The sequence below is a fragment of the Canis lupus genome, chromosome 5, assembly GCF_011100685.1.
Source record: "Canis lupus familiaris isolate Mischka breed German Shepherd chromosome 5, alternate assembly UU_Cfam_GSD_1.0, whole genome shotgun sequence".
Taxonomy (NCBI): Eukaryota; Metazoa; Chordata; class Mammalia; order Carnivora; family Canidae; genus Canis; species Canis lupus.
Window position 1 is genome coordinate 1,662,928 of NC_049226.1, and position 12,681 is coordinate 1,675,608.

At 51.5% G+C, this 12,681-nt stretch overlaps 1 protein-coding gene across 1 annotated transcript in view; it reads left to right on the forward strand.

The window, feature by feature from the left end:
• Positions 1-7,901: 7,901 nt before the first annotated feature.
• OPCML (opioid binding protein/cell adhesion molecule like) overlaps positions 7,902-12,681 on the forward strand; it is a 1,015,083-nt gene continuing 1,010,303 nt past the window's right edge. Inside the window, exon 1 of the mRNA XM_038535609.1 lies at positions 7,902-8,055. Coding sequence (XP_038391537.1) covers positions 7,995-8,055 — 61 coding nt within the window. The 5' untranslated portion in view covers positions 7,902-7,994. The remainder of the gene's footprint in view (positions 8,056-12,681) is intronic.

Consider the following 12,681-nt stretch of genomic DNA (forward strand, 5'->3'; position numbering starts at 1 on the left):
TGACTTTTTTCCCCAAGAGCTAGAATATTTCTGTTCTTGCTTTAAAGTTGTTCTGAAAAAAAAAAAAAAAAAAGCATACATAGGTAGAAATCGGATGCCATTTCCTTCAATACCTAGCTAAAATTTGATCAGGTGTATCGAGGTGGAAGGCTTTATGATACTGTGAGGTTGGATAATATATTGTCTTGAACAAGTCTAGCTAGTTTCTGGGCTGTAAGTGAACTGGGGTGATGCTTATGTGACTAGTAACAACAACAACAATAACAATAATGAATGAATGGAGTATTCATTATTGGAATTGACTGATCAGAAAGACCTAAGTGTTAGAATATATGGATTGTAGTCCCCGCTTCTTCCTTGACTTCTGGGTGGTGCGGGGTATGTGTTTAAATTGCAGGGGCTCCTGGCTGGCTCAGTTGGAAGAGTATGTGACTCTTGATCTCAGGGTCATGAGTTTGACCCATACTTTGGATGTAGAAATTACTTTAAATGAATGAATAAATTAAAACATTACAAAATCACAGTGCCTCCTTATTTCTCTCTCTGAAAAATGGGGCTCATTAAGCCCTCCTCTGTTACTTGACATGGGGGTGAAACAAATAACAGAGATTATATGTGTCCAAGTCTTTGATGTAACATTAGCTCCTATCTCAATTACTCCAGTTTATGCAAGATTTTAGCTTTATATTGGAGAAGAGCCTTTTATTCCAGGTGTTTTGAGATTTTTGTTTGTAATCTCCTTTATCCTTTATGGCACGAAATGTCTGAACTGCTATGTAGTTAATCATGGAAGGCTGGCTTCCATTTACACCTGCGGTGTTTTCTCAAATCCCACAAAAACGATAACAAAGGGATAAAGGTGCAAATCCCAAGGACAAAAAAGTTGGAAGAAGAAATGAAAATGGATAAAAAAATGATTTTTTCTTTGAGGAAGAAAAGGAATGAGTGCAACTGATTTAGAGGGGAAAAAAAGCTGTAAGGATCTGCAGACGATATGGTAGAAAACTATGTGGGCTTAGAGCAGCCCAGGACTGACAGCTACAGGGTACCTTGGAAGGCAGAAATGGGGAGGGATGAGTTGAAAGGCTGTATTAGACACAACCCCACCCCCAGACTGCTCTGCTTCTCCTATTTCCCATGAATGGGGAAAAAATTTTTTTTTGAAAGAATTGAAGAAGAAAGGCTTCAAGCTCCACCACAGGAGACGGCTGAGGTAACCTGGTGAAAACAGAGAGGTTGAGGGTCTCCATCCTGAATGGTGAAACGTCAGAATGTTGGGAACCAGAATGGATTTTATCATTCTAGTAGGTGAATGGAGGCTTCATTTGGAGAAACTTGAATGACTCAAGACAAACAGACCTACAACTACTGACATTTGGAGGAAAATGGTCCCAAGGCCATTCCTTGCCTGATAATCTTTGGAAGGTCCCTCAGTAAATAAATTCCGGTGATAAACACAGATCCCAGCCAATCTATGATTGCTTCACTCTTAAATATGAAAGGAAGACCAAAGATCGCTATATAGTTGAAGAAGCTTTCTTACGTGAAAGATAAATACTAAAACAAATTTACAGAATAAAAGAAAATTTAAAAACTAAAATTAAAAAAAAAGGAAATGGAAAAGCAAAAGGAAACATCACCAAATGTTGATTCATATCCTTAGAGAAGATATTGTAACTATGGAACAAGATTAGGGCACTGTAAAAATCAGAAAAACAAGGAGGGCAGTTTGGAATTAATAATATGATAATAAAAAACTTTTAAAAATCAGTAAGATAAATGGAAATTAAAATTAAGAATATCATGATGAAAAAGAAAGAAAAAATATAAGAAAATTAAGGAACTAATTCTGAAGACTAATAGTCACCTAATAGAAATTCCACAAAGAATGAATATCAGGAGAGAAAAATTTCAAAGCCATAATACAAAAAAAAAAAAAAAAAAAAAATTAAATTCCCAGAGTTGAAGAACATAGAATTTCTCTATTGGAGGAGCGTACTGAGTGCTTGACACAATGTAAGAAAATGGATCCACATGAAGAATTTCATCTTTGTGAAATTTTGGAAAGCCATGGATAAGGAGAGTACTCTAAGAGTTTACTGAGAGAAAGACATTTCACATAGAAAGAAATGCAAATTGACATAAATCAGACTTTTCAACAGTAGTTAAACTTAGAGGAAAATCAAGAAATGGCTTCAGCATTTGGAGAGGATATTAATTTTCAACCTAGAATTCTATTTGCAGCTGAACCAACTATACTTAAGTTGAGTGAGATTATAATAAAGAATAAATACAGTATTTTTGAACACTTAACGTCCCCCCAAATGACCACCTATGAATGCTTTCTCTGCAAATTATTAAAAGATGTGTTGCATTAAAAACAAGGAAGAACACTAAGAAAGAAGAAAACCTACATCCAGAAAACATGAGAGAGACATAGGGCATTGAATGCCCTTAGTAAAGGGAAGTCCCAGACAGCTGAGGACCAGGGGGATGGAAACCTTTGGAAAGAATTCCTTCAAAACATGATACTGACAGATTTCTAGATGTTTTTAACTACACTGAGAGGAATTTTAGAATTCTACAGGAGGGTTGGAGAGATTTAATTATAGGTCCATAAAAAATTCGGCAAATGAAACAAAAAGGCAATTATCATCTCTGGGAAAAGTAAAAAGCTGCACAAGAATGACAACAGTTGAATGATCATAACAATGTAAAACGCTAAATATTGATGTAATTAAAAATTGTAACATTTAGATAGAGTTGATGGCCGGAGGATAGTTGTAGGGATTGGTGGTGAACAGGGCTAAATTCTTATCTCCTGAAGTAAAAATTCAACAGATAATTAAAAGAACAGTTAAATCAAGAAATAGCAGAATAAGCGGATTTGTTAAAAGAACAAGTAAAAGAGATAGAAGTGGTTGCTTCTGAGGAGTGGAATTTAGAATGCTGTTTTGAATCATAAGCCTTTAGTACTAGTAACTTGATGAATAATGTAATATATTCTTTTGTTAAAGTTTTTCAAATGAAAAAAAAAAAGTGTGATGCTGGCAGCCATGTAGAAGAAGATCTTTTCAATGTAAGTGCATCAGAGATTCTTCAGAAAAACGTCAGTCTTTGGAGTCCGACAGCTCTGAGTACAGATTTTAGCTGCCAGTTCTCTGTTGGGCCTGGGGGAGGACCTAGTTGACAGGTCTGGAAAATGTGTGTCATAGGCCTCTTTTGTGCGAGGGATTGGTATGAAAAGTAGATACCACGCAGATTAGCCATCTAGCAGGGAACCGGACACATAGTGGGTGTTTCGTAAATGGTATTTATTGTTAAGATTATCGCAGACGTGGCTGAGATATTTTGTGAATATGTTAAAAGACCAGAGGTGACACGCCCTCCATGGTCCCTGTGACTCTGGAGGAAAGGTTTACTCTTCCAGGCATAAGCTGGTCACTCAATCAATTCTTGCTCCTTTGAACTAAAGGGTACCTTTGTGGTTTTATAGGAATTAGTGTTCCTTTCAGAGTCTTTAACTTGCTCTGAGGAGGCTCTAGTTCATTTTGGAATATTCAAAAGCTAAAATGACAGAGTCAGATTTTAATCTGTAGAGTTTTACCATCTGTACCTTTTTTTTATTATTTACAAGGAAAAAAACCCTCGATGTTACAATATCTAGAATTCCATCCTTCCTTGTCCCTTAGTCAGGCTGCAAAGGCAGTGATCCATCATCCTAACACTACTTACAGGGTTGATCTCAGTACAAAGTTGCTAAATGTGAATTGCAAGAAAGAGCCTTTAGTGTCTCCGCGAGTCAGGGCCCTGCCTTGGGGTTTGTGCATGGGCTGTGCTTTCTGCCAGCAATAATCTCGGCTTCTTTCCTCCCTTGTAATCCCGGTTTACAAGTCCCTTCTTAGGGCGTCTTCCCACACTCTCCATCTCTGCTTTGTTTTGAGCTTTCCTACCGACCTATATGTTTTCTACAATCACTTATCACAGATGTGATCAATGACTTAATTCGTAGACTAATATTTGTCTCCTCTACTACTCTGAATTTTAGGTGGGTGAGGACAGTCTTATTTTGCTTTACCTTACATGTCCAATACATCCCCTATGTACATCCCGTACAGGTACCTGGCCCGTAGCAGGTACACGATGAATATTTATTCCACGAATGAATGAATGAGTGATGAATGAATATGAAAGACCAAAGGTAGTGTACAATTTTTTTTTAAATGTGGATCACGGGGAGTCCTTATATCCTTTCCCCAAAGTCAGAGAGCTATTAGGGAAAGAGGTGAGATGGGGACCCAGGTTTGGCTCTCATAGGACAAGGACCCAGCAGTGACCCATCCTGCCCCAGGCCCCACCTAGCTCTAGGAAGTCGGCGACTGCATATGAAGAGGTTTGCCTGACAACTGTCCCTGGTTCAGAGGAAAGAAGCAGAGGCCGGAGTAAAAGTGTGACAGTCAGCTTCATTGCACAATGGCCTGGTTTCGGTTGGTTTGTTCCCCTACCTTATTGCTATTTAAATACAGTTTTGATGATTTTGTTTGCTTTAGAGGAAGGAAAAAAAAGACTCATAGAAGGTATAAAATTGCATATTATTTACCCCAGAGAGGAGAACAGTCCCCCTAGTAAATATGCATTGAAGCATTTTTATTTGTATTTGTATTTTTTTAAGGTGTTTAAATAGACCCAGTAGACCGTAATCTCTCTTTTCAGAGTTGGTGCCATCTATTGATTAAATATGTATTTATACATTTCTTCTTCTTCTTCTTCTTCTTCTTTTTTTAAATAAAAGAGACATATTTTAATCATATAGTAGACCTAGAAGAATTGATCAGTAAAAATACATATTTATGTGTTTCCTTAAGGAAGATTTTATTAGGCATATGCATTCTGAAACTAAAATATTTCTTGATATATATTGATGTTTGCTAAATATGAATTTAATTAAAGGTACAGGGTGTGTGTGTGTGTGCAGGCATGTGTTTATTAGGAAATAGTTTGGTTGAATAAATGGGATTTTGGGTGGGGGGTGGGCAGAGGGAAAGAGAGAGAGACTCTTAAGCAGGCTCCATGCCCAGCACAGGGCCCAAAGCGGGGCTCCGTGTCATAACCCTGAGAGCAAGATCTGGGGGAGACAAAAGCAGGCTCCCCACGGGGTGCATGATGCAGACTCGATCCCAGGACCCCGGGATCATGACCTGAGCCAAAGGCAGATGCTCAACCACTGAGCCACCCAGTAGCTCACAGAGGGATAGCGGGTGTGTCCTTTCCCGAGTGAGGGGTTCGAGTCTGTGCCCTGTGCATCTCAGGAGCCTCAGAGCCTAAAGTGACACTTAGCACACCGTTGTCACCAGGGAGTGCCTGTTGAGCGCATCGAACTCCTTCTCTCCCCTCCTCGTGGTTGAAGCCCTGTTGGTGAAGGCGGCCTGGCCTCAAACCCTGGCTCTAACCCTGGAAGTTATTTAAACTCTTTGAGCTCTCTGGGAATAAGCCATTAGTATGGCTACCTCACTAGCTTGTTGAGAAGATAAATAGGGGAAATATGAAGCCAATAACAGAGGACCTGGCACACAGATATTCAATCAAATGAGAGTTCTCAATATTATGATTTTATTTTTTTTAAAGGAGGCTTTGGAAACAGAAAAACCTGGGTTCGTATCTTGGCTGTGTCCCTAAGTCACTGTGTGACCTTGGACAAATGACCTAACCTCTCTGAATCTCCATTTCCTCATCTCTCAAAAAGTTATAATAACACTGTCTTGGAAGACAAGGCTTTGGATGACATGTGATGTCATTTTTAAACACGGAGGGTACAGAAGTGATGTCTGTGATTTGTAGGAGGCTGTCGGTTGCCAAACCTGACTAATTTTTCTGTTTCACGCTCAACCCCCTGCTTTTCCCCTTCCATTGCTACCACCTAGTCCCGGAAGATCTGGACCAGGTCTAGAACAAGTACCTGTGCCTCAATAGACCCTGCACACTTTTCCCAGATTAATTTCCAGAAATACACTTCCTCTTATTCATAGAGCTTCCCTGTTCAAAAAGAAGTCAACTTTTTCTTTTTTTTTTCTTCTTCTAGTGGCTTCCTAAGTATCATTAATCTAGAATGCAAGGCCCGTTTCACTCTGTCTTCCATCTACTGCCTGAAGTCCTTCCCCAGTCTTTCCCTAAAGTGTTTCTGCCTGTGTCTGCTCTGTTTCTTCACCTTGGAATATCTGTCTCATTTCTCTGGTCTACTGACCCGTCCCAGCCTTTTCAAGCCAGTTCTGTTCTCCAGCGGATTTGGCCACTGGTTATAATCCGTACAAACTTCTGTAGGACTCCAGCATTGTTCCAAGGACTCACAGGCCCGTTCGTCTGTGAATGGCAGGTCTGCAACTTTGTGTAGATTTTGACTTTATTACGTGATGTGTATCCCGTTATCTTCTCTGTAGAATCAAAAGGTATGTTTATTTTTATCTGGTCTCTTCCCAATATATTGTACACCCTCTTCAAACAAGAGGAAATCATATTCTTTATATGCGTATAGCCTTAAAAAGGGACTTTATATTAAGTACCTATTCCGTAAGTGGCAGGTGATGATTATATATATTCATCATATGTTTTCCACTTGACTTGCGAAGTTTCAGACTTGTTCATAAGGAGGCAAGTAATTAATTGTCTTATTTTTTTTAAATTTTATTTATTCACGAGACACACAGAGAGAGAGAGAGAGGCAGAGACACAGGCAGAGGGAGAAGCAGGCTCCCTGCAGGGAGCCTGATGCGGGATTTGATCCCAGGACTCTGGGATCACGCCCTGGGCTGAAGGCAGGTGCTAAACCACTGAGCCACCCAGGGATCCCATCTTATTTCTTTAAAAGCAAATGGGCTTCGTTTTGCAGAAAGGGAGGAGCGCCGTCAGGCTGAAATGGCTTGCTGGTAATTGGTGTGGGCACGGCCGCTTGGTAGACCCTGTGGCTTTTGCCGTGGGACAGGCCAGGGTGTGAGCCCGGACTCCCATCAGCTGCCGGGCCTTCAGCAAGTTGCCCATCCTCTCCGAACCTCAGATCTAGCTGGTTAGCATCCGGGGGTGGGAATGCCCCGTGTGGCAGGACTGTGGTGACCGGTGACACCTGTGCCCCAGTGAGCAGTGGAGGAGGGAGGAAGGCCGCTGGGGGGGGAGAGGGGGGGGCGTGCGCACACCTGGAGCTGGAGAGGAGCCCGCGCCCTGGGGCTCGTCGGGGGACCCCCGGGATGGGAGTCGTGTCTATACAGCTGCGCAGTCCCTTGGGTAACAGCCAGAGCTGTCCGGGGCCCTGCGGGGGCAGGACTCCTTCAGGGGCAGAGCGCACAGCCCTGGGGCCCCGGGGCGGGCGGGGGCGCGGGGGGCAGACCCCAGGCCTGCTCCGTGGAGGCTCCCGATGGCCTCAGCGTCCCTGAGGTCGAGCCCCAGGGTGTCGCTCCCCGGGCAGGGGACCCGGCGGTAGGGCGCGGGCCCATTGCGCCCATCCTCCGGGCGGGAAGACTGGGGCTCCCCGGCGCTCCGGAGGGCCCCGTCGCGGGGCGCGCCCCTGGGGCTCGGGGTCCTCGCCCCCGAGGCCGGGAGGGGGGACGCCGCGGTCACAGCCCCCGCGCCCCGCAGCAGCCCCCCCGGCGCACGCACGGCGCCCCCGGAGCTCGGGGTGGGGACGGAGGGGGCGGTGGCCGCGGGCCCGGGGCGCGCTGGCGGGAGGGGAGGGGAGGGCGGAGGGGCCCGTGTGCGCGCCCGGGCCGGGGGCCGCCCTGCGCTCCGCCCGCGCCCCCAGTCCCCGCGCCCGCCCGCCCCCCGCGCTCCCCGCGCTCCCCGCGCTCCCCGCGCGCTCCCTCCCTCCCTCCCTCCCTCCCTCCCTCCCTCCCTCCCTCCCTCCCTCTGCAAACGGCGGATCCCGACCTGCTCGGGAGTCAGCGCAGAGCGAGGCAGCCGCGGCAGCAGCAGCACCAGCCGCCCGAGCCGGCCGCCGCCGCAGCCCCGAGATGTGCCGCCCCGCCTGCTGGGTCGTCTTCTCCGCCACCACCGCGCTGCTCTTCATCCCAGGTGCCGGGAGGGGGGCGCGGGGGGGGGACGGACCCACGGACCGCGGACCGCGGACCCACGGACCCACGGACGGACTGCGCGCGCCCCGCCCGCCGCGGGAGCTGGGTTCGAGAGCTGCTCCCGCCGCCGCCGTAGTCGCCGCGTGGCCCGAGCCCTGAACCCGTGGGGCCTGCGGGCGGGAGGCGGGTGGGGGGGCTCACCTGACCCGCCGAGACCCCCCCTGCCGCGGGCCGCTGTGTCCGCGACCTCCCTGCGGGGCCGCGTCCCTCCCGGCCTCCCCTCCTCTCCTTACCCTTCCACCAAATGGGCAGATGGTGCCGCTGGAGCCCAGGGTCCCCGCGTCTGCGCGCGCCCCACCTGGGAACTGGGACTGCCCCCCCCCGGGGAGGGCTGGGGGGGTCCGGGTCTACCTGCGTCCCCTCCGCACCTTGCGCCCCCCCCCCCCCCCCCCCCCAGTGATTTAGATGTGGTCCCACCTAGCGCGGCGGTGACTTGCTTGGGGAAAACAAATCTGCGGCGACACACAGGTAAGATGCTGCAATCCTCCCCGAATGAGCTTAGTGGAAGTGTTGCAAAACCCAACACGTTTTCCTAGATTCGGTGATTGCACGCGCGCCGCTGGCGAGCAGACGCCTGAACGCCTGCAGGCTTCCTTCAAACAATGCTGAGGGTCTGGCTCCGCGGGCCGGGGTTTTGGGCAGCATCAAAGGGTCTGCGGGGTTTCCGTGCAAAACCCCCACCCCCTGGAATTCCCTTTTTCCCTTCTTTCCCCCACATCGAGGTACATGCATTTGGGTAAACACTAGCTTGGATGTGCAACCCCACACGTATGCACACACACACACACACACACACACACACAAATCCTGGGATTCTGAAACCTTCCGTGTCCTGATATTAGGCAGATCACACAATTTTATATTTTTATATTGAGGATCACTCGGCTCTGTTTTATTTTTTATTTTTTATTATTATTCTCAGGAAATGAGAACCCTGAGTATCCCTAAAGCTACCAGCGGGGAAAAATAGAAAAATGAAAGTTTGCCGGGGAGAAAGAAGAGAGAAGTGACTTTAAAAAAAGAGAGAAGAAATTCCTTGCATGATGTTTTTTTTTTTTTCTGACGCTTTTTAAAAATCATGTTTTCCCTGTGGCAGAGCTGGGCTCCGAATTGCCGTGTCGCTGGCTGTTCCGTAGGCTGAGAAGTTCAGAGAGCGGGCGCCGGCTTTCTCCTTCCGGATGCCAGGCGGGTGGAGGGTCGGCGGGTTCAGGGGGGCGAGGCAGGGCAGGCCGGGGCGCTCAGTACCCGCTGCAGCCTGGTAGGGGGAGCCAGGTGGGCGCGTTGGGTGCACCGTGTGGCAAGACAAACTTTCCTGTGTGTGCAAGTCCCCTGAGTGCCAGGCGGCCGCAGGGCCTCCCTGTGCTGGGGGCTCCCTCCCTGTGCGGGGCCCAGGCGGGCAGGGCCCCCACCCCAAGGGCTCTCCGCTGTGGGCTCGCTCTTCTTCGGGCAGGACTCAGAAAATCCCGCCTCCGGAGGGGGTGGCGAGCCCGGCCAGCTGAAGCTGCATTGCAGTGCACCCCGGAGGAGTCAGGGTGCCGCCTCCCTCTGGAGGTCCCGCGGCACCTGCACCTGCTGCCCACCGCTTGCCTGGGGGTGTGGACTTGGCCCTGGAGAAGCCTCCAGCCTTGGCCGTCGCGCCTGCCAGCGTGGGCTGTGGAGGCCGGGGCAGAGCCCGGGAGCCTGGGCCGCTCCGGTGCTAAGGGTGCCCGAGGGCGCCTGCGAGGCCGCCCAGGGAGCGGGGAAGGCGTGCGGCAGGGCCCCGGGGAGCCGAGCCAGGCCCTGGAGCTCCAGCAGCGCCGCTCCCGGACTCCTTCCCGCCTCTCGCACTGCACTTCCTTCCTCAGGTTCTTAGACTCTTTCTTTGTTTCAAAGGATGCTTTTTCTCCCACCGGGGTTAATGCCGGCTTGTTAGCCACCTGCTTTTCGTCGTGTCTAAAGGCGGAGGCTAAGGTCACGGTGAAGCCCCATGCCCCTTGACTCTGCCGCTTCCTACGGCTTGGCAACCGCGTCGCATCCCAGGATAATTCTAAGGCTGATGTTGTGTCTTGGCGCCTTCCAGGGGGAGACCGATGGCCGTAAATTGCTTTTCTAGCCTGCATCTTGAGGATGGGAAAGGCGGTCACAAGTGGAAACTAGAATGACACCCCCCCCCACCCTCGACCCCCACCCAAGACAGGGAGAGGGCCTAGGTTGACAGTGAAAGGGTCACGCCCCGGCTCAAGACCTTGCTGAGCCCGGGAGCCTTGGGGGCCTGGGTAGGAGGAGGGATGGGTCTGTGCCGGATCCCGGGAGCTTTGGGGAGTCCTGGGTAGGAGGACGGATGGGTCTGTGCCGGGGGGCCTTGCTGATCTGGGGTCAGGCGCTTTGTGGAAAGATGAGTTACTTGGGGGAGGAGCCCTGAGAAGCCTGGAGGAAAGGACATTTGCATCTCAATCCCTAATCCTGGGTCAGGTTGGGAGGTTCAATCCCATTCCCCTGCCCCCGTGCCAGAACCCTCTGAGGCGTCGCTGTAAGGCCTAAGTGTCCAGGCCTGTAGCCCTGACTAGAAGCCCACCTCGGCCTGCCTTTTCCTCTTCATCTGAGCCCCGGTGGGATGGCCCTGGGCTGGGGTGGGAGGTGTCGCTGTGCGTGGAGGCCTAGGCTCCGCTCCCTGGAGCTCAGCACGCCCCTCCTTTCTTTCTTCAAGTTCAGATGGTGCCCCCCCCCCCCGCCCCCTTCCCCTTGGCCGCCCTGCTTGCCCCTTGGTGCGTGACCCTAAGCAGGGCAGTTGGCCACGCGTGTCCCCGTCTACCTGCCTGGACCGAGTTGGGTCCCACGCACGGGTGTGTGGGCGCGCACTCACGGCCACGGCCACGTCTTCCGTTCCTCCATCAGGCCTGGTCTGAAGGCCCTGGACTCACGTGGACAGCTCTGCAAGGCACGCGGCTCCTGCCCCGCATGCGCCTTCTCCGTCTGCCCGGAGGGACGAGCCCTGGGCCTTGGGTAATTCGGGCTGGACTGCTTAGCTTTGGGGTGGGCCCTGGGGGGGCTCTGCAGCGCAGCTTCCGTGAAGCCTTTCCCATCCCAGAGCCCATCACCTGCGGGGGGCTGAGGAGCTGCCTAAGGCTGCCTGGCGAGCTGGGGGGCCCAGGAGGAGAGCCCGGGGCACGGAGACTCCCAGCCCGCAGCCCCACCATAGATTACAGGCCAGGTGCAGACAAGGACTGAGCATCAGCTGTGATCAAGGCCTGGTCACCCTTTGGCAGTCGCCCCTGTGGCCCTCAGTTCCTTATACATGATGGACACGTTAATAAGGTCGGACTGCACGCTGTCGGCGCTAGGCACCGGCCCCGTGGCAACAGCAGGCCTGGGAAGGAGACCTGTCGGTGGCCTCCTAAAGTGGCTTTCTCGGTGGCCTGGAGCCAGGTGGCATTGCCCAACCTGAGGTTAATCGGAGCTCCCGGATAGCTTGAGGTCCCCGTGTGTGGCTTCAGACCTGTCTGCTCTGTGCTGTCTGTCATTCTGAGGACCTTCTGCGTGTCCCTGTAGCCTGGGAAATCACAGAAGGAGGCTCTTGAGGCCGTTGGCACTGGCCTGGGTTTGTGATGTAGCAGCTCTGGGCCTGGGCCTCGCACGGCAGCTGCTGACAGCTGCACCCGTGCTCGTCCGTGTCCCAAACCTGCATCACGGGGCAGAGCGACAGTCCCCGGACGTGGGACTCCCTGTAAACCTCCGAGAGCATGAGCAGTGGGGGGCTGAGGCTCAGGAGCTCCTCGAGGTTCTCTGGCTGGCCCAAGACGCTCTCTTGAGTCTCAGCCCACCAGTCTGTAGAACGGGTCCCGGCGATACCCGCCGCTCGCTTCCAGGAGGACCAGAGTGGCCCACGGTGCGAGTGGCGTGAAAACAAGTTGAACGTTTCTGAGTTCTTGTCATTCGAAACCCAAACCAAAGCGCCTCATTGCGGTCGCTTGGCAAGAGGGCAAAGAGAGGCCTGCTCAGAGGAGGGGGCGAGAAGGGCCGCCAGGGCCAGACCAGCTCACCTGCGTCCCTGTCTTTACCACAGTGATGAAAATCAGCCGAATACAGTTCATCCACTCATTTATCCGGGAAGACAGGTTCTAATTAAACAAAATTTATTAAGTAAGATACTCTCCTGCCCCAAGAAACATAGATCCAGTAAAACAGGGAGTTGTTCCGCATCTGCCTTTCCGACTCGCAGTGAGACGCGTGTGGCGCCCTCCGCGGAGCTCGGGGGCCTTGGTGTCCCCGCTCTGGGAGACGTGGCCCCGGGGTCCCCGGGACGTTGCTGCGCGGCCCGGGGGCTGCTGTGCACACGCACCTGTTGATCCGCCCCGGGTGGTGCTGGGGGGCCCGTCCCCCGTGGCCCGGGTGCCATGGCCTTCCTGTGCCTGGCTCGCTGGGGGGGGACCCGTGGCCTGCTGCCACCTGCTTGCAGCTGCCTGGGCCGGGGACAGAGGACAGAGGGGGAGCAGGCCTGGCTATTCCTGTCAGTGAGCTCCAGCGTCAGCCCGCAGATGGCCTGCGGCTGCTGACCGGCCAGGCTGGCAGGAGCCGTGCCTGTTCGCGC